The sequence below is a fragment of the Bos taurus genome, chromosome 1 (assembly GCF_002263795.3).
Source record: "Bos taurus isolate L1 Dominette 01449 registration number 42190680 breed Hereford chromosome 1, ARS-UCD2.0, whole genome shotgun sequence".
NCBI lineage: Eukaryota > Metazoa > Chordata > Mammalia > Artiodactyla > Bovidae > Bos > Bos taurus.
In genome coordinates, this window is record NC_037328.1 from 142,717,974 (window position 1) to 142,739,080 (window position 21,107).

Sequence of the window (21,107 nt, forward strand, 5' to 3'; positions counted from 1 at the left end):
TGAGGTAAAAGGAGATCTCAAGGATGAGCCCTGATCCAGCTGACTGGTGTCCTCATATGAAGAGTAAGAGATGAGGACACAAACACACACAGAGAAGGATGATCACACTTGTTCACAGGGAGGAGATGGCCATCCACACGCCCAGGAGACAGGCCTCGGGGGGAACCAGCCTTGACCACACCTCGGCCTTGGGCTCTCAAACTCCAGACTGTGTGAGAATAAGTATCTGTCCCGTAAGCCACCTCGTCTGTGGTTCCTCACTCTGGCATCTCCGGAAGACACGCTGGGACACAGCTCACACAACCCGCGAATGGCAGCTGCACCCCTGGTAAAAGTCAGGGAGAATTTAAACGCATCTATCTGTATGGTGTAAGTTAAGCATTAAGTAGGTTTCTGAGGTTTAAGAGAAAAACAGAAATATCGAAATGCTACCTTCTTTCCTTTTTCCTCTCATTGCCAACATCCCCATCATAATCTAGGCTGTATTTCATTTGACAGACTAGCAAAAAAAATTCAGTTTTTCTCTCTGTCTGTAAACTTCACACATGTCATTTATAGATAACGCGGCTTCACTACCTGCTCTGTGGGCCACAAGCAGGGTGTGTGTGGGGGGGGCCCCACCTCGCCCTCAGGAAGGGGAAACCAATCAGCGTTTCCTGTATCAATGTGAGGCTCTTCAAATACTGAGAACGTGTTCACTTGAAGGGGAAAACGTCAATGGTCTGAGTACAGGGATCGTGTTCTCATCTGCTTACCACCAGCTAAAGCCCTAAATGCTGTAAGAATATGAGCCAAGTAAATCTGTTTAACCTGAACCCCTCTGGTAGGATTTACCGCTCGAGACAGGAGAGAACATGGAAAGAGAAAGTACAACTCGCAGACGACTTCAGAAATGCTTTCACTACACTGAAACCCCACGTGGGCACTGAGTGTACTGTGGTGAGGATGAAAGGCAGGTGACCGAGCCTGTGGGCCCCTGAGATGCAGAAGAAATGGCTCCACTCCCAGCTCAGGACCCGGTGAGGGTCTCGGGATGCAGGCCTGGGAGCCATCAGCCATCAGCCTTACAAGAACTGGAGGGCTTGGGGCCTCTCTGAGAGAAAAAAGAAAACATTTACCAATGGGCTGAATAAGTAGGAACACACCAGGTTCACGATGGAGCAGGATGAATCCTGTCAGAGTCAGTTCCAGGTTTAGTGAAGTACCTTCTAGGGCAATCCCAATGGGGTCATTTGTTGGAACTTCACTGAATGTTTGAAAAATTTATCTGGGAGAAAAAACAGGAGAGAAGAGCTGAGAACACTTTGGGAAACAAAAGTGATGGGAAGAGACATCTACCTTACCGGATATTAAAAGCATGTTATAGAGCTATGATATGGTACTGATGAGGGAAAGAGAAGAGACGGCAGAGCAGGAGACCTGGTATATTAGGGGCTCCTATCTGATGGGTGCATCAGAAATAGGAGAATACATGGGTATAAAACAGGTGGTATTCTGTATGATCCTATAGCACACACTGAGTCGAGTTAAACAGAAAATGAAAATTATTTTAAATAGAAGGACGTTTAAATGACGGTACTTCTGATTTCTGGACTAGGTAGAGTTTGAAAACAGAGAAACAATGGAGCACATCTTAAGTGAGATGTAACAGAGCCATCTTTTGGGCTCCCCTGGTGGCTCAGGCGGTGAAGAAGTGACCTCTCTTCACAAAAGTTCGATCTCTGAGTCGGTAAGATTCCCTGGAGGAGGAAATGGCAACCCACTCCAGTATTCTTGTCTAAAGAATCCCAGGAACAGAGGAGCCTGGCGTGCTGCAGTCCATGGGGTCACTAAGAGTCGGCACCACTGAATGACTAGGTAGAGCACGGCCTCTTTGGGGCAGTCTCTCAGAGCTATCTGAGGTGCTGTCTCCTGGGCTGCAGACTTCATCTTGAATCAGATCAGATCAGATCAGTCGCTCAGTCGTGTCCGACTCTTTGCGACCCCGTGAATCGCAGCACGCCAGGCCTCCCTGTCCATCACCAACTCCCGGAATTCACTCAGACTCACGTCCATCGAGTCAGTGATGCCATCCAGCCATCTCATCCTCTGTCGTCCCCTTCTCCTCCTGCCCCCAATCCCTCCCAGCATCAGAGTCTCTTCCAATGAGTCAACTCTTCTCATGAGGTGGCCAAAGTACTGGAGTTTCAGCTTTCGCATCATTCGTTCCAAAGAAATCCCAGGGCTGATCTCCTTCACAATGGACTGGTTGGATCTCCTTGCAGTCCAAGGGACTCTCAAGAGTCTTCTCCAACACCACAGTTCAAAAGCATCAATTCTTCGGCACTCAGCCTTCTTCACAGTCCAACTCTCACATCCATACATGACCACAGGAAAAACCATAGCCTTGACTAGACGGACCTTTGTTGACAAAGTAATGTCTCTGCTTTTCAATATGCTATCTAGGTTGGTCATAACTTTCCTTCCAAGGAGTAAGCGTCTTTTAATTTCATGGCTGCAGTCACCATCTGCAGTGATTTTGGAGCCCAGAAAAATAAAGTCTGACACTGTTTCCACTGTTTCTCCATCTATTTCCCATGAAGTGATGGGACCGGATGCCATGATCTTCGTTTTCTGAATGTTGAGCTTTAAGCCAACTTTTTCACTCTCCACTTGCACTTTCATCAAGAGGCTTCTGAGTTCCTCTTCACTTTCTGCCATAAGGGTGGTGTCATCTGCATATCTGAGGTGATTGATATTTCTCCTGGAAATCTTGATTCCAGCTTGTGTTTCTTCCAGTCCAGCGTTTCTCATGATGTACTCTGCATAGAAGTTAAATAAACAGGGTGACAATATACAGCCTTGATGAACTCCTTTTCCTATTTGGAACCAGTCTGTTGTTCCATGTCCAGTTCTAACTGTTGCTTCCTGACCTGCATACAAATTTCTCAAGAGGCAGGTCAGGCAGTCTGGTATTCCCATCTCTTTCAGAATTTTCCAGTTTATTGTGATCCACACAGTCAAAGGCTTTGGTATAGTCAATAAAACAGAAATAGATGTTTTTTTGGAACTCTCTTGCTTTTTCAGAGCTATCTGAAGTGCTGTCTCCTGGGCTACAGACTTCATCTTTAATCAGATCATCTTTAATAATGATTATTAAATGCTTAAATTGTAAGCCTTCTCTATGTTAAAATCACAGACAAAACTACAAGATAAAGAGCAAGGTGATAATGCTTTTCAGAAAGTAAATAGTAATAAAGACGATGCTCCCTTACCAGTCACTCATGTGAGAGGACTGTCTGCCTCCTTCTCGCCCACCATAAATCCCAGACACTCTGCTCACCAGCTGCCTGGCATCTGACTTTTTTATCTAGTGGAAAAGATGAAAAAAGCCACCTACTGCATTCTTCACTCCTATCCACTATGATAGGTGAACGTTGGGAGAATGTCCCCCACTCCGGTCACCTGCAGCCTCTGGGACACTTACCCTTCTCCCCTCGTCACACTGTGCTGCTTGGTCCCAACCCCTAGCTGAGGGTGCCCGTTCGTAGTGTGTTTTATTCCACACCTCCTGGGCATCCTGCATCCTGCAAGGGCATTGTACCAGCATCACCTGTCCCCACGAGACCCTCCCCAATGGCTCCCCCCAGCAGACAAAGATGCTGTTGTCTTAAAAACAAAACCAAGCACAAGTTCGTCCTGTTTCCCTCTCTAGCTACTGTTCACGTCTTTGCTCTGAATGGCTATGTCTTTTGCTCGACCCTGTTTGAAACTTGCCCACATGCTATAAAGCAGCCTATAGGCCCATGAGTGTAGCTAATATTACTAGTTATATAGTTATACTCCAGTATAACTAGTCCTCCCCTCACAATCACCAGGACCCAGGTTCAGGTCCAGTAAGAAAGGGAACCAAGAGATGACTGTGGGTCATTCTTGTGTGTGTGCACGCTAAGTCGCTTCAGTCTTGTCCAACTCTGTGTGACCCCATGGGCTGTATCCCGCCAGGCTCCTCTGTCCATGGGATTTCCAAGGCAAGAATACTGGAGTGGATTACCCTGCCCTCCTCCAGGGGATCTTCCTGACCCAGGGACCAAACCCATGTCTCTTGCATCTCCTACTTTAGCAGGCAGGTTCTTTACCACTAGCACCACCTGGCAAGCCCAGATGATTCTTACATACAGTTTAAAAAGATGACCTTTCCCTTTGTAAACTGAGTTTCCCCTGGGGGAACCTGGCAATTTCTTGTTGGAGGATTTCCATGACCATTGGCTCTTAGTTCCTCTTTCACGCTCCTCCTCTGGCCCCTACCCTGTCCTCTACCTCGGCATCACCACCCGCTGGCCTTCTGGGGTTCTCACAGCTCTTGTGTGCCCTGGGTGGTCCTCAGAGCTCCCAAGCAACTGCCCACCCAGGGCAGCTTTCTTGATCCCCTGGACCAGCAGCAGCCTCCACTCTGTCTACAACTGCTTGGGTACTGAGTTTGCCCACCTGCCCACTCATGCATGGGCGCCTTTTCTGTGTGTTTCCATGGCACTGATGTGTCTGTTCTGCTCCCTTAGCCCTGCATCCCCACCACGAGCATCTTCATGCCTTTGGAAGGTAAATCTAAGAGGATGATGCCCTGGCTACCCAGTGACAAGGCAGCACAGACGGGGCAGCTTAAGCAGGTGTCCCTTCTCTCACAGTCCTGGAGGCTGGAAGGCCAAGCTCAAGCTCCCGAGGCCTCCTCCTGGGTGTATAGATGGTCGTCTCCTCTCTGTGTCCCCACAGGGTCCTCCCTCTAGTCCTGATCTCTTCTCAGGAGGACCTGGGCAGGTTGAATGAGCACCCACCCTGGTAACCTCATGTTAACTTCATCCGCTCTTTAAAGGCCCTACCTCCACATAGAGTCCCATTTGGAGGTCCTGAGCGTCACAACTAGACATCTCGGGACACACAGTTCAGTCCATAACAGGTGGTGATGGAGAAGACAAACCACCACCATTCCTCTGGAGATGCCACGCTTTGGGCACAGAGCTGTTTTGAACCATTGTTTTGTTTCACCCTCAAAATGACCCCACCCACCCATCTAGTCTCCTGTGTTCTCAATCACGTGATGACTGAGTGCCTCCCAGTGTCCATGTGACATGACATCCCTCTCCTCTCCCACAGGACATACACCTTCAGTGTAACCCCTGACCTGAGCTCCAGAAAGGACGGCGAGGCCAGCAGCAGACGGAACGGGGACCCCAACCCACCATCCTCGTCCAGGAGCCTCAGCAGCCTGCAGTCCCTACAGGTAACGGGGCCCTTGATGCCAAACAAACCACGCAACCGTGCCCTGGGTCAGCTCCGGGGAGACTCGGCCCCCCAGGAGCAGCTTTCATTCAGACACTGCTTCCTGGAGCTCAGGCCTGGGTGGGCCAGCAAAGGGCCCATCCTTCTGCTACAACATCCCTCTGCTCCATCCATCCGGGGAAGAGGGTGACCCCCACACACATATACATATACACATACACACACATACACACATACATACATACACACATACACACACTCACATATACATATATATACACACCACACACACACATATACACATACACACACACCACACACACACATACACACACTCACATATACACATACACACATATACACACACACATATATACACATACATACACTCATACACACACATATACACATACACACACATATACACATATACACACTCACATACACATCACACACACACACGCTCACATACACATACACACACACTACACATACACATATACATATATACACTACATGTACGTATACACACACATACACACACCACACACACATATACACATACACACACAATACACACACATATATACATACACACACTCACATATACACATACACACATATACACATACACACATATACACACATACACACACTACACATACACATATCACATATACATGCACACATATATACACACACATACACACATATACACACACATACACACATATACACATACACACACATATCCACACTCACATATACATATACACACACTCATATATACACATACACACACACTACACATACACATATACACACACACACATGGCTGTGAACCTGTCCAGTGTCCACAGGACAGTGTCCACAGTGTCCACATACAGCTCTTGTCTAAAGCTCGGTACTCGTGACCAAAGCTCAGTCACTCACGGGGCCAGGACACATGCTGGGGAAGGGGCAGAGGCCCAGCCCTCCCAGTTTGCCATGCTCTCTCCCTAACTCTGCCATCAGCCAGCTGACTCCTGCCCCAAGAACTCACCAGCCCCCAGAGGCTGCCTCTAGGTCAGACAAGAGCTGCACACAGGGCAGGGGAACCAGAACAGCGTGAGGGCATCACGGTGACCTCTAGCCCGGTCCTCAGGGGGACCACAGCCCGGGAAGAGGAGCCACTGACTGGGGGCCAGAGGCCTGCCGGCCCCAGGCAGACACAGATGGGCACCACCTGCTGCCTGCCTCAGTCTTACTGGGGAGGGGGAGAACTGGCCTAGAGTAGGGCTGGGGGCCCCCTGAGGCTGAGCCCCCTCTTTTCAGATTGAACAAGGAGAGGAGTTAGGTGGAAAAGCTCAGCCTCAGGCTCAGCCTCTGTGTGAACGTGCTGGTGTTTAGTGGGTGAGACCCTGACACCAGTCCTTGTGAATGGAACCCTCCTCTGGTCTGAGACCACTTCATCCACATGGTGAGAAAGGAAAACTGGCTACAGGTATGCCAAAACAATCATGTAGTGGGCTGAACAACGGCCCCAAAGAAGTGAGGTCTCAATTCCTGCCGCCTGTGAAACTTACAAGGAAACGTGTGTCTGCCTGTGGGACTGAGATGAGGATCTCAGTGGAGAGGTTGTTCTGGATTATCCCGTGATCCTAAACCAAATCACCAAAAGCAGGGGTGTGATGCGCGTAGAAGAGGAGACACAGCACTCAGGGAGAAGCCATGTGCCCAGGAGGCAGAACCTGGAGCCACACACCAAGGCAGCCACATGCCAAGGATGCTGGGGCTGCCAGGAGCTCAAAGAGGCAGGAAGGACCCTCTCCTAGAGCTTCTGAGGGGAACTGGCCCTGTGATAGCCTTCAGAACCAGAAGGGAACAAGCTACTTTTGTTTTCAGCCCCTGAAGTGGGTGCTATAACATCCCTGGTGACCCTGACCCCAGGCATGACCAAGTCCTGCGTCCTCCGTGGAGTCCCCCCTGCCCACCTCCTGTGGCAGCACCATCAGCTCTGCTCCCCCTCCATCCTCTAGCATCTGTGACTCATCTTTCCACGCTTGTCCTCAGCCCCAGTGAGACCCCCCTAAGTGGGGCACCTGTGGACGACTCCCTGTGTCCCAGAATCAGGCATAGGTGCTCCGGATGCTGACGGCACAAGTCACAGGAGACCATGGGCCTGTGCTGATGTGGAATTTCCCATTCTGCTCCAGAATTGCTGTTCAGTCGCTCAGTCATGTTCGACTCTTTGTGACCCCCATGGACTGTAGCCCACCAGCTTCCTCTGTCCTTGGGATTCTCCAAGTGGGTTGCCATGCCCTCCTCCAGGGGATCCTCCCAACCCAGGGATCAAACTTGTGTCTCTCTACATCTCTTGCATTGGCAAGTGGGTTCTTTACCACTAGTGCCACCTGGGAAGCCCCTCTTCCCTGGTTACTAAACATACTAAACATACTAAACATATAGCTAAACATATACCCTGACACCAAGCAGAGAACCATCTTTAACATGCCAACACCTGGGTGGTCCTGGAGGGCCCCTCAGAAGAGGACCAGTGCCAGCAACAGAAGAGACTAGGATGGATGGATGGATAAATGATAGATAGACAGATAGACAGATAATAGATACATAGAAGATACATAGATAGATACATTAGATACAGGTGGTCCCCAACTTATAAGGTTCAACTTACAATCTTTTGACTTTACGATGATGTAAAAGCAAATCGTTCAGTAGAATTTTAAATACTTGAATTCTGCTCTTTTCCAAGACTAGTGATGTGTAGTCCAGTCCCCTCTCTGATGCTTGGCAGTGGCAGCACAGCCCCATTAGCCCTTGATCACGAGGGTGAAATACTGATACACTGATAACCATGCTGCACCTAGACAGCCGTTCCGTTTTTCACTTTCAGTACCGTATCCAGCAAGTCACAGGAGATGTTCAACACAATTATAAAATACGCTTTGTGATAGATGAGTTTGCCCCTCAGTCAGCTAATGTAGGTATCTGAACATGGTTAAGGCAGACTGAGCTGAGCTAGATGGTCAGTAGTTTCGATGCATTAAATGCATTTCTGACTTAAGACATTTTCAACTTATGATGGTTTTATTGAAATGTAACCCATCACAAGTTAAGAAAAGATCTGTACTTATCTACGTATCATATATATAGATCTATTATACCATGTAATATGTATTTTATACTATTATGTTAATACTATAGATTATGGATTTCCCTGGTGGCTCAGAAGGTAAAGAATCTGCCTGCAACGTGGGAGACCCAAGTTCAATCCCTGGGTCAGAAAATGTTTCATTCCAGCAGCCTGAAGGGACAAGACCAGGGTAGGCACTTGGAAGAAGAGGGAAGGTGGAAAACCGATGTGCTGAGGGGTGGACCATTCATTCCACTTTCTCTCCACTTCCTGTGTGCACTCTAGTGCCCAGAACATTAAAGGCTGCAAGAAATAACAGATGATTCTACTCCCACCTCATTGTAAAGGCCCCGATAAGACAGGCTGCAGCTGCTCAACAGGCTTCCCAGCTGACACTAGTGGTAAAGAACCCACCTGCCGATGCAGGACATATAAGAGACGTGGGTTCAATCCCTGGGTGGGGAAGATCCCCTGGAGGAGGGCATGGCAATCGACTCCAGCATTCTTGCCTGGAGAATCCCATGGACAGAGGAGCCTGGCAGGCTGCAGTCCACAGGGTTGCAAAGAGTCAGACACGACTGAAGTGACTGAGTACAGCACAGCATAGCTATTGAACAAGGACGGGAGGGATGCCTTGGAGTGGGGGCCGGGGACAAGTCTCAGAACGCAGTGTTAAACCTCAGGCGCCTCTCCTCCCCCCATCCCAGGCCACGATAGTGAGGAGAAGTGTCCTGGTGGTACGCCATGGGGAGAGGGTGGACCAGATCTTCGGGAAGTCCTGGCTGCAGCAGTGTACAACACCCGATGGTAAGTACAGTCCTGGCAGGATCCAAACAGAGGAATTAGAGCTAACACAGATCACGTCTCAGTATGCTTAGTCAGAGCCCTGGGGCACCATTCTTTACTCAGACTGAACTCCCATCAGAACCTAACCTCCTCCCAGATCCTCAGCTTCTTTGGAGCTCTGCCCTCTGCTTCACAAAGTGACCACAGATGAAGCATCACGGAGGCAGAAGACTCAATAGAATAGGTTCACATGTGGGGAGTCATAGATGCTCTTGAGAATATGATAAAAATGATGGAACTTCTCTTTGAATGGAAAACAAATACCACCTTCCGTGCAGAAGCAGTTAACACTTTGGCATTTAATAAAAGCCCTTAAAGCTTCCAGTTCCAGCAAAGTCTCTGTCAATGGAAATTCTGGGGAGGCAGCTTCTAGAAAAATCTTGCATAGAACCTAAAAAGACAAGATATGGAAAACAGCCGCTACCTCTCTCTGATTGGTGAACTGTTGGAAGGCTGGGCTGGTGTGTTCAGGCACAAGTGTTGACCGGCCACATGACATACATAGAGTAGGTCTCGGGAGAGGAATTTGGCTGCTAGAATCTGTTGTGGCCAGGATGTCTGGGAGACATGTGAGAGGATGTGAGGGCTTGGTGTGTTACGGAGTCCTCTGTGGGGATCACAGATAATCTGAGGATGAGATCAGACCTAACCCTACTGACTGTTTACTCTGAGCCAGGCTGTGGGCTCCAGGCATCTCCTTACTGACTCATTCAAACAACTATATCGTCGCCCACGTTTTACAGATAAGGGGAGTCAGTCAGCTGCCTCTAATACACAACTAGTCACTGGTGGTGCCAGGATGTGCACCAGACCGTCCAAGCAGAGTTCAAGGTCAAACTCAAGGTGAACCAAAGTGCTCTGAGCCTCTGAATGGATTGGGGTGGGGGCAGGGCAGTCCCAGTGAATCCCCGTGAAAAGTGAAAGTGAACATGAAGTCGCTCAGTCGTGTTGGACTCTCTGCGACCCTGTGGACTGTGGCCCACCAGGCTCCTCTGTCCGTGGAATTCTCCAGCCTGAAGCAATTGACTAACAGCACACAATGCAGGACCCACTCCTGCCCTCTGTATTCCGGCCCACAGGCAATGTGACACCTTAAAGCCATGGAGATGGGTTGAATTGCATCTAACTAATTAATGCCAATTTGAGATTCGTATTGAGTTAAGCTAAGTCAGTCATGGAGATGCTTGTTCTTAATCAGGGCAGTTGCACGAGTGTATCTTTGGGAGGGGTTTGAGAAGATGAAGAAGGTCTGGTGGTGCCTGCAGATGAAACACAGGTTTTCTGAGTTTGAGGAAATGTGTGCTGAGTAGAGTAGAATTTCCTCCTGAAATTTAATCTACATTGCAGGGTGCATTCAAGAAAAAACACCATTGACAACAGTTTAATTACTGTGCTTCAAATGTGGGTCTTGATCTTAAGCATTTAGTGGGACAGGTATGACCTAACTTGATGGAATTGAACAACTGGTGCTTATTTATGCTGTAGGAAGATATTACCGGCCAGACCTGAACTTCCCTCGCAGCCTGCCCAAACGGAGCCGTGGCATCAAAGACTTTGAAAACGATCCACCATTATCGTCTTGTGGAATTTTCCAGTCCAGGATGGCAGGTATGTTTGAGGCTCAACCTAGGAGGAATGGGGCTTCCCAGGTGGCTTGGTGGTAAAAAATCTGCCTGCCAAGGCAGGAAATGAAGGGTTCAACCCCTGGATTGGGAAGATCCCTTAGAGAAGGAAATGGTAACCCACTCCAGCATTCTTGCCAGGAGAATCCCATGGACAGAGGAACCTGGCAGGCTACAGTCCATGGGGTTGCAAGAGTCAGACACAACTTAGCGATTAAATAGCAACAACCAAGAGAACAGTAACAATGATTGTAGCAGTGATTATCACTCACTGGTACTGAGCCCTTGCCACATGCTTTGAAGGCAGTAATAGCATTATCCTCACTCTGCTGATGAAGAAACTGAGGCCCAGAGAGGTTAAGTATGTTGCCCAAGATCACATAGTAACCCAAGATCACACAGCAAGTAGGAAGCTCAGAGACTTGACCCAGGAATGGGTTGGTGGGGAAGTCAGGAGGAATGAAAGGGATGAAAAGAACAAGAGAGAAAAGGAAAAAAAACAAAATCAGTGATCACTGTGTACACCAAGGATGTCATTACATCCTGTCTTTGATTTTATTTCAAAATCTGTCCCTTTGGGCTTTTGTTTTGTCTGAGGTTCTGGTTCCACATGATTGACCTTGTGGAAGAGAAGAGGCCATTGAGCTCATCTGGTCTGCGTTCTATGAATTAAGAAACTCAAATCTAGAATCGGGAAAGTTCATGGGCTTCCCAAGTCACACAGTGGTTAACTGGAAGAACATACTAAAACCAGCTCCTCCCTGGGGCCATGCTGGCTGACCTTAATCACAGTTTCCACCCACACATCAGGCACAATCGTATGGGATGCATACACTGGGGGTGGGAATCATGGAGCTACATAAAAGCTTTCCTACCACAGGTAGTAAGCTGCCCTCCGAAGTTGCCCCCTTGGGCGGCTACAGTGATGAAGAGGGCACATTTCCCACTGCTGTTTTCCAGGGGAAGCTCTGCTGGACAGCGGCATCAGGATCACCTCAGTCTTCAGCTCCCCCGCCCTCCGCTGTTTGCAGACGGCCAAACATATACTGGGAGGTCAGTGAGAACTGCAGCGACCTTCTCACATGGCCGTGACCTCATGGTTCTTCTCTGGGGGGAGAGGGCAGTGAGCAGAGGTGCAAAGAAAGTGGATGGCTGTGAATGACAGTCTAAATTTACAAGACAGTTGCGAACCAGCCCCTGAGAACTGTGAGGAGGCACTGAGCCTGTTAGCATTTCTGGAAGGTCAAGATTTTAATTTGCCTTTGACCACCTTATGCATGAGTTTTTTAAGAGAGGTTGGTGCTGAGCTTAGAAGAGCAGTGGAAAGGATGTCATTGGAGGAGGAGTTATCAAAGGTGTGAAAAAAAATCAGTTTATGGAATGGGTTTTTCTATAGCAAAAATATGTGCTATTTTTGGCAAAACAGATCATGACTTCCATTTCCAGTTTTCTAATTTACAATAGAAAGTGGAGCTTTTTTTTCTCATTAAAAAAAAATCCTAGGGTAGGGTGAGTTGGGAGAGTTAGAATGTTCTAGAAGATGACTCTGATCCACCCTCTGCTTTGGCTCGGTCTGGGCTAAGTGTTTGCCAGGATGGCACTTCTGTGTGACTAACAGGCTCCACAATTGTTCATCTTTTCCGAGGATCAGTGGACCAGCCAAGTCCTCATGGGTGTGCTCCTTCTTAACCTGAGGATGAGCCCAAGTGCCGTGTGCAGTGGGGCCCACGCAAGGATAGGGTGAGCACCAGGGGGCTGCAGGTGTCTCCCAGATCCCGGGAGACTCCGGTCCTTCCTGATGGACAGAGGGTCATCCTGATAGCCTCCAACTGCCCAGTGGCTCTTGTCTGAGAACTAGCATGACTGTGCATGAAATAAAATCACGTTATTTTCCCCCCAAAGGGTTGATTTAGACCTAGGAAGAGACTTTTTTACAGAAAGCCAAAATAAACCCTGAAGATGATAAACACGTGTGTTCTGTTGAATTCAGAGTTCAAACTGGAGAAAAAAGTTAAGATAAGAGTGGAACCTGGCATCTTTGAATGGACCAAATGGGAGGCCGGCAAAACCACCCCCACCCTCATGACCCTGGAAGAGATGAAGGAGGCAGATTTCAACGTCAGCCTGGATTACAGGTGAGCCGCCTCACGGTCATGGTGTCTGCAACTAGGCTTCCTGCTGCTTGTTTAAAGATGATGATGAAGGTATTATCACGAGGGACCATTGCAGTGGGGCGTGGCAGAAGAAGAGAGATGGGACTCCTCTCCAAATACAAGGCCCAGTGGGGATTTTTCAACCAGGAGAGGGGTGGGGTGGGAAGTTCATATAAGAATAGGGCGATTCTTGCAGACCTTAAACAATCCTTACTGCAGACAGGTAGGGGGACAGACACATCTGGAGGTGGACGGGGAGCCGAGTTTGCTCAGGTATCCAGGGTGGTCAGATACAGGGGGTGAGGGGTTCTGACTGAACTCAGTCCACAAGGTTGGACGTGAAGCCTACAGGTCCAGCCCACTGAGAAGAGGGTCAGGGAGCCCGGCTAGCATGTGTCAGCCAGAGAACCGCCCGTAGCTGGCTCTGCCATCACAAGCCTGTGTGCCTGTTGCTCAGTGACAATGCAGGCTGCAGCCCCCAACACCAGCCCTTTGCTGGTTTGGGGCACAAAACTGGAGGCTCACTGCTGACCATGAGCCCTAGCTAAAGGCAGAGCCATCTCGCTCCTTCTGTTGACACATGGGCCAGAATGGCAGCTCCCCTCTCCTCCTCCAGGCCCGCCTTCCCCCTCGCCTCTCTCCTGCCAGCCGAGAGCTATGATGATTACGTGCACAGGTGTGCAGTGAGCATGGAACAGATCGTCAGCACCTGCCCACAGGATGGTAAGTGCCCCAGCGACCTTGGTGCCAGCAGCCCCTGGGGCCAGAGTCCCCTACCTCTGAGTTAGAAATGGCTGATATTGAACCTAGGAATGCCCTGACCTCCCCATCCAGTTTCCCCACCTCCAGAGTGCTGCACACTGCCTCTGTAGAGACACACGCCGCCCCCAACCCTGGGGCCCCCAATTCCGGAACCGATGGGACCCAGGATCACAGGGTCAACACAGACCACCCATGCCCACTTCCCAGGAAACAAAAGTAGAAGCTAAGAACCAGACTACCAAATGTTGGGTCGTGTCTAAATGACAATTCAAACAAAACATCTGTTTAAGTTGATGGCTGAGACCATTAGAGAAATTTAAATATGGAAGGTGAATATGGAAATATTTAAAAAACACTTAATTTTGTTAGTGGGGTAATGATATGGCAGTTGTGTAAAAATGAGAAGTCCTCATTTGGAGATGCAAACTGTGGTACATCCTGCGAAGTAGCGTGATGTTTGGGCTATGCTCTAAAAAACTGCATTAAGTGTTCATTATCCAACGAACAAATTAAGATGTACCTATGTACAATGGAATGCCACTCGGCCATAAAAAGGATGGAATTTTGACATTTGTAACAACATGGATGGACTTGGAGGGCATTATGCTAAGTGAGATAAGTCAGACAGAGAAAGACAAACACGGCACTTGTACGTGGAATCTAAAAATACAACAAACTAGTGAATATAACACAGAAAGAAGCAGACGCACAGATATAGAGAATGAATGAGTGGTGGGAGAGTGAAGCAGTGGGGAGAGGGAAGTAGGGAGGGGCAAGATGGAAGAGGGGAGCAGGAGATACAAACTGTTAGGTATAAAATAAGCTGCAAGGATCTACTGTGCAACACGGGGAAAACAGCCAATATTTTACAGTAACTATGAATGGAGTATAACTGTTAACATTGCAAATCACTATATTGTATGCCTTATATAATATTGCACATCAACTATACTTCAGTAAAAATAAAAATACCTCACGGGGAAGGATGTCAGGTAACAGATGATACCAGAGGGGCAGAACATCAACAAATGTTGGAGCTCCCTAATGAGGACACAGGGATTCATCAGACCTGCCTTTGGGGTATATATGAAAATGTCCATGGTGAAACATGAAAAGCCAATCCTATAAGACTTAAGTTAGCAAATGTGAACATCATCCATGTGTCAGGCATCAAATAGAACATCATGGGGAAAATCTCAGTGAAGAAGATGTATAATCTACCCTCAAGGGATATTTGAATGTTGTAGAAGTGGACATGGAACAACAGACTGGTTCCAAATAGGAAAAGGAGTACGTCAAGGCTGTATATTGTCACCCTGCTTATTTAACTTATATGCAGAGTACATCAAGAGAAATGCTGGACTGGAAGAAACACAAGCTGGAATCAAGATTGCCGGGAGAAATATCAATAACCTCAGATATGCAGATGACACCACCCTTATGGCAGAAAGTGAAGAGGAACTCAAAAGACTCTTGATGAAAGTGAAAGTGGAGAGTGAAAAAGTTGGCTTAAAGCTCAACATTCAGAAAATGAAGATCATGGCATCCGGTCCCATCACTTCATGGGAAATAGATGGGGAAACAGTGGAAACAGTGTCAGACTTTATGTTTTTGGCTCCAAAATCACTGCAGATGGTGACTGCAGCCATGAAATTAAAAGACGCTTACTCCTTGGAAGGAAAGTTATGACCAACCTAGATAGCATATTCAACAGCAGAGACATGACTTTGCCAACAAAGGTCTATCTAGTCAAGGCTATGGTTTTTCCAGTGGTCATGTATGGATGTGAGAGTTGGACTGTGAAGAAAACTGAGCGCCAAAGAATTGATGCTTTTGAACTGTGGTGTTGAGAAGACTCTTGAGAGTCCCTTGGACTGCAAGGAGATCCAACCAGTCCATTCTGAAGCAGATCAGCCCTGGGATTTCTTTGGAAGGAATGATGCTAAAGCTGAAACTCCAGTACTTTGGCCACCTCATGAGAAGAGTTGACTCCCTGGAAAAAACTCTGATGCTGGGAGGGATTGGGGGCAGGAGGAGAAGGGGACGACAGAGGATGAGATGGCTGGATGGCATCACTGACTTGATGGACGTGAGTCTGAGTGAACTCCGGGAGTTGGTGATGGACAGGGAGGCCTGGCGTGCTGCGATTCATGGGGTTGCAAATAGTCGGACGCAACTGAGCGACTGAACTAAACTAAAAAACTAAAGAAGAAAGGAGCGGACATGTCTGGAATAGCAAGAATGTTACAGGCTTCACCTGTGACTCAGTGGTAAAGAGCCTGCCTGCAGTGCAGGAGATGCACGAGATGTGGCCTCCAAAGTAATGGTGCCATTGCAACCCCATGGACTGTAGCCTGCCAGGCTCCTCTGTCCATGGGATTCTCCAGGCAAGAATACTGGAGTGGGCTGCCGTGCCTTTCTCCAGGGGATCTTCCCAACCCAGGGATTGAACCTTCGTCTCTAGTGTCTCCTGCATTACAGGTAGGTTGTTTACCACTATGCCACCTGGGAAGTCCTTACAGTCACCTGAATGGATCACTCTGTGGCCCAGGACTTTCCAAGGAAGTTCGGGTTCCAGTTTCCTCCTCAGGTGGTTCAGTGGGTACAGCCGCAGGGTGTCCCTGACTCAGCAGCAGGTCTAACTCCCCAGCCTGGCTTCATCCCAGCCTTGGCTGCCCATACATGTTGCCCTGGACTCTGAAGGTCCTTCCATAAAATGAGAGTCCTCTGTGGTCCATTGTGATGACCAGCTGATCAAGCTCAAGTTCACAGGCCTTGTCGACAGAGCTCAGAGCATGGCACTGTCCCATCCCTGAAGCTCGAGGGCGGGTATGTCTGCACCCACCGTGTGTGAGGATGTGACAGGCTCAGAAGACCTTGCACGCAAACCAGAGGCCAGTTGCCAGTGTTATTAACCTGTTACCAACCATGTCTGCCTCCACCCGGGGTTGCCAAGGCCTCGGGGCACCACAAGTTTATTCCACTCGACCACTTTGGGGCCCCTGTCTGATTAGGGGCATCCTCTGTGCCTGCCCTGACTCGGGGTGCTTTCCTTCAACGGCAGGCGTCATCCTGGTCGTGGGCCACAGCTCGGCGCTGGACACCTGCACTCGCCCGCTGCTTGGGCTGCCGCCCCGGGACTGCGCGGACTTCGCCCAGCTCGTGAGAAAGGTACGCGCCCCCTCTTTTCTCTTGGGGCCACGGAAGCAGGCAGCCTGAGGATGCGGGTCCCCACACCCCCTTCTCAGAACAGAAACAAATGTCCTGAACAACCCAGGGCAGCAGGGACACCCCCACCTTGTCCCCTGAGAAGGAGTCCGCTGCCTCTTGTGCAAAGGGTAGCCTCAGGCAGGGGTCTGTCAGAGGATGTCATCTTTATCATCATGGCAGCTTTGGCCATTTGCTGCCAAGTTAATATAAAAAACAAGACAGAGGACTTTTATAATCAGGTCATATGATAAGTCCTTACCACTCTAGTAGTCGAGCACATGGTCCATTTGGTGAGGGTAGGTGCGGGGGTTAAGCAAATTAAGAAAGAAGAGAAAGACCAGTTACTGGGCTGGCTTGCTCTGGGGATGGTGGTGGGTGAGGGGGGAGACTGCAGACAGACAGAAAGCAGCCCCTCCCTCTAGCCTTTGGAGTCATCAAGCCATGGAACATAGGAGCTTGTTGAAGCTGTCAGAGTGCCTGGTGCTGGGCCGGGGTCACGTGTTGTTGTTCAGTCATGAACTCTCTGGACCCCATGGACTGCAGCACACCAGGCTTCCCTGCCTTTCACTATCTCTGGGAGTTTGCTCAGATTCTTGTCCATTGAGTCGGTGATGCCATCCAACCATCTCATCCACTGTCGTCCCCTTCTCCTCCTGCCCTCAACACATACTGAAAAATCAAGTGGGTGATGGATGTGTAGAGAAGAATAACAAGTGGGCCAACCTGTAGAGCATCACCCAGCAAAGCAGAGATGGCTTTCCTCCCATTGGCAAGACGAAGGAGGCAGGCAAACTCAGGACTCAGCCCTCCCCATTCCCTGCCCCAGAGACCTACTCAGGGATAGACTTGCCCTCTGCCCTTGTCCTTTTCATCAAGTTAATCAGTTGATTGACCGGCCTTGAGGCTGGGAGTGAAGCAGTGCAGACAACGCCTGTGACGAGCAATAGTCTCTGACCAGGTCACGGCACCATTGCCGGCCACAGCTTGTTTGCTGCAGGTGTGGGCAGCAAGGTGTCTCTGAGCCCCAGAGTGGCCTGGGGGCTGCAGAAGAGCAGACCCCTGGCCCAGCCTGGCCCAGCCAGCACCTCTCTTTGCTGTGCAAAGCCCTTGGGTCTCTGAGCCCCTCCCTGCGCTGCCAGGAAAAAATACAGTCCTCCATCACCCTGAGATGCCGTGGCACCCCCAGTTGTGACAGACGGTGAGGTCTGCAGACACTTCCCACTGCTGTGGGAGGGGCAGGGAGTCCCCCTGGGGGCCACTGTATTAGATGTTGGTGCCGAGTTCAAGGCCACAGTGCCAGCATGGATGTATCATGCCAGGCTTCAAGGCTGCTGGCTTGAGAACAAGTCTAAAATTGATCAACCTGGTATGGAATATTAATAACTGATTTAACTCTGCTCCAGGTCCCATCTCTGGGTATGTGCTTCTGCGAAGAAAACAAAGAGGAAGGAAAATGGGAGTTGGTGAACCCACCCGTGAAGACGCTGACTCACGGCTCCAACTCTGCGTTTAACTGGAGGAACTGGATCCAGGGCAACTGATGCCACCTCTGTTTGCATGCCTCACATTGGAGAGAAGGGACTCTGCAGAGGCTGTGAGGCACTGCTATCTTGAAGGGATGGGGGTTTCCCCGAGGTGATTCACAGAAGCACAAAACGCACTTTCAGACACCGGAGTGTTGGTCATCTGCCAACTGCCACCCTGCGAGCTAGGCTGTGGGGACACCATCTTGTACCCTGTGCATCTGCCGTGCCACTTGGCGGGAGATGAGGACCCGTGACTCTGGTTCCAGACCCACCCCAAGCCTACCCCAGGGAAAATTCCACTTTATATGTTTTTGTCAAGTTCCCAGCTATTTTTCCTTTTTCTGTTTCAATCACTCTTGGGCTGTTTCCACACAGGCTGAAGGAGGTAAAATATTGAATAAAATGGTGCAAGGAAACCACCTACCAGATAAAAACCAGGAACCGAGCTTGGTGTCCACAGACCAGGTATCAGTGACCTGCTGCTGCTATAATGAGTGAGCCCATGGTGGTGGTTAGAGACACAAGTTTTAAACACACACGCATTTACTCTGTTGCAGCCCTGCAGGCCAGCAGTTCTGAAATGGGCCAGAGGAGTACTCTTCTTCCACAGCCTTCAGGGAGAGTCTGATTCTGTTTCTCTGGCCTTCAGAGGTGCCCGCACTCCTGGCCCCTGGCACCCTCCTCCATCCTCAAAGGCAGCGGTGGCGCCCCTTCAGATCCCCCTGCTCCTCTACTTACACAGTCACATCGCCTTCTGCTGCTGACTCTCCCATCTCCCTTTTGTGAATTCCCTCAGATTACACTGAACCCACCCAACAATCTGAATATCTCCCCATCTCAAGACCCTTAACTTAATTCCACCCGCAAAGTCCCCTTCGCCGTACCATGTGACACAGTCACGGGCCCAGGGCTCAGGGCGTGCACCTCTCAGGGGCCACCCTTCAGCCCATCACCCCCCGTCCTCCCAAGCACATTGGGCTATTTATGCAGAGGCCAGGGTGGAAGGCTTGTGACATCCCCTTGGTGCAGGGCTTACTCAGTTCCTCTTTTGCTCCATTTTGATCCAGTGGAGCTGGGAGGAGGGCTTTGAAAAATGGAGGGGGTGGGTCCCGCCCTGACTGTCAGGAGAGAGAAACCAGAGAGGACCCCCACCCAGGCACAGTGAAGCCTCCAGGGATGGTGCAGCCAAGGGTGCTCTGACTTTGAACAAGCTGGTCCAGGCAGTCAATGGAAGGGGCACCCAGCTCCGTCCTCTCACCCCATCCTTGCCCAAGAAGAAGAAATAGCCCTCAGAGTGCTCAGAGGGAGGGCGCAGTCACGCTGAGACACTCTGCTGACCCCAACACCTCTATTCTTTTCTGGATACACCAGTGCCACACTGACATTCCTAATCATGATGGTGAATAAAAATGTCACAAGTCAAGCTCGTGGGATTTACACATTTGCCACTTCTTTGGGGTGGTCCCCAAGACATCTGGGTTCACCCTCTGTGGGCTGAGGCTTCTGGGTCTCATGGCCTGAGTGGTGAAGGAGGCAAACCACCACCTCCTCCTCACTGGACTACCTGTGGGCGTCTACACCAGACAACAAGATGGGTCTGAACCTCAGAGCTTGAGGTCAAGTATGCAAGGGACACAGTTCTCTTTATATCCTATAATGCTGGTTGACAAGACCTCCTTCTGCAACAAAGGTAGAAAAGCCCTCTTCTGTCATTCTTGACTTCTAGAATGACCCTCAAGTGGGAGGTGGGGGGAGTGGGTGGGAGGCGGCTGGAGCACAGAACTGTGCTGGGGAGGGGTGCAGAGCGAGGTGCCTTTGGAAGTGTTTCATTATTTGGCATAAGTTTTTGGTGAACTAATAAGAAACCAAAAAAAAAAGAAAAAATTTCTGAGCACTTTCTTCTTTCCTTTTGCCCTGCTGGTCCTCAGGGTTCACAAGCCTCATCTGACCCCTGCTGATATCATCTGGAAACAGACATCCTGTTCCCACAAGCTCCCGCCTCCAACCCTCCCCGCTCCCCACATCATCTCTTCGATGTCTTCACCTATGGACAGGAACAAAACTTGAAAGGAACCCCCCAGCGTGGTTTACTCGCATCCCCGACCCAGCAAACGCTGTCTATGAATCTGGGGGTGGGATGACTGGGATTCTTCCCAGCTGAGCTTTCTCAGAAGAAGGGAGGAGGCTGAAGCTGGAGGAGGAGTTGGCCTAGGGCTGGGTTGCCGAGGAGCCGGGGATCCTGAACTCACACCCGTGATGGAGAAGCACTGAGCCGCAGGTTCTGGGGCCACCAGTCCCTGCAAACACTCTGCTGAGTTTCTCTGAGAAGAAAGACCCGTCACGTTCCGCTGAAGCCAGTCTTATTTTAGAGCCAAATTTCAGACGCTTCAGCTACAAGTTGTGTTGCTGAATCCTGTCTTCCCTTCCCAAAATTCGTTCAGATGAAGTCCTAACCCCAGCACTTGAGAATGGGACTTTTTTTTTGGGGGGGGGGGGACAGGCCTTTAAAGAGGTAATAAAAGTGAAATGCACTCACTGGGGTGGCCCTAACCCAAGATGACCAATGTCCTTATAAGAAGAGGAGATGAGGACCCTGACA

General features: G+C 49.6%; 1 protein-coding gene across 1 annotated transcript in view; it reads left to right on the plus strand.

Moving 5' to 3' along the window:
* The window catches only part of UBASH3A (ubiquitin associated and SH3 domain containing A), a 41,882-nt gene extending 22,945 nt beyond the window's left edge, over nucleotides 1–18,937 (plus strand). The window contains exons 7-14 of the mRNA NM_001015599.1: nucleotides 5,131–5,257; nucleotides 9,097–9,196; nucleotides 10,721–10,843; nucleotides 11,818–11,910; nucleotides 12,848–12,992; nucleotides 13,627–13,733; nucleotides 16,837–16,943; nucleotides 18,386–18,937. Of these exons, the coding sequence (NP_001015599.1) occupies nucleotides 5,131–5,257; nucleotides 9,097–9,196; nucleotides 10,721–10,843; nucleotides 11,818–11,910; nucleotides 12,848–12,992; nucleotides 13,627–13,733; nucleotides 16,837–16,943; nucleotides 18,386–18,523 (940 nt within the window). The 3' untranslated portion in view covers nucleotides 18,524–18,937. The remainder of the gene's footprint in view (nucleotides 1–5,130; nucleotides 5,258–9,096; nucleotides 9,197–10,720; nucleotides 10,844–11,817; nucleotides 11,911–12,847; nucleotides 12,993–13,626; nucleotides 13,734–16,836; nucleotides 16,944–18,385) is intronic.
* Nucleotides 18,938–21,107: the final 2,170 nt, after the last annotated feature.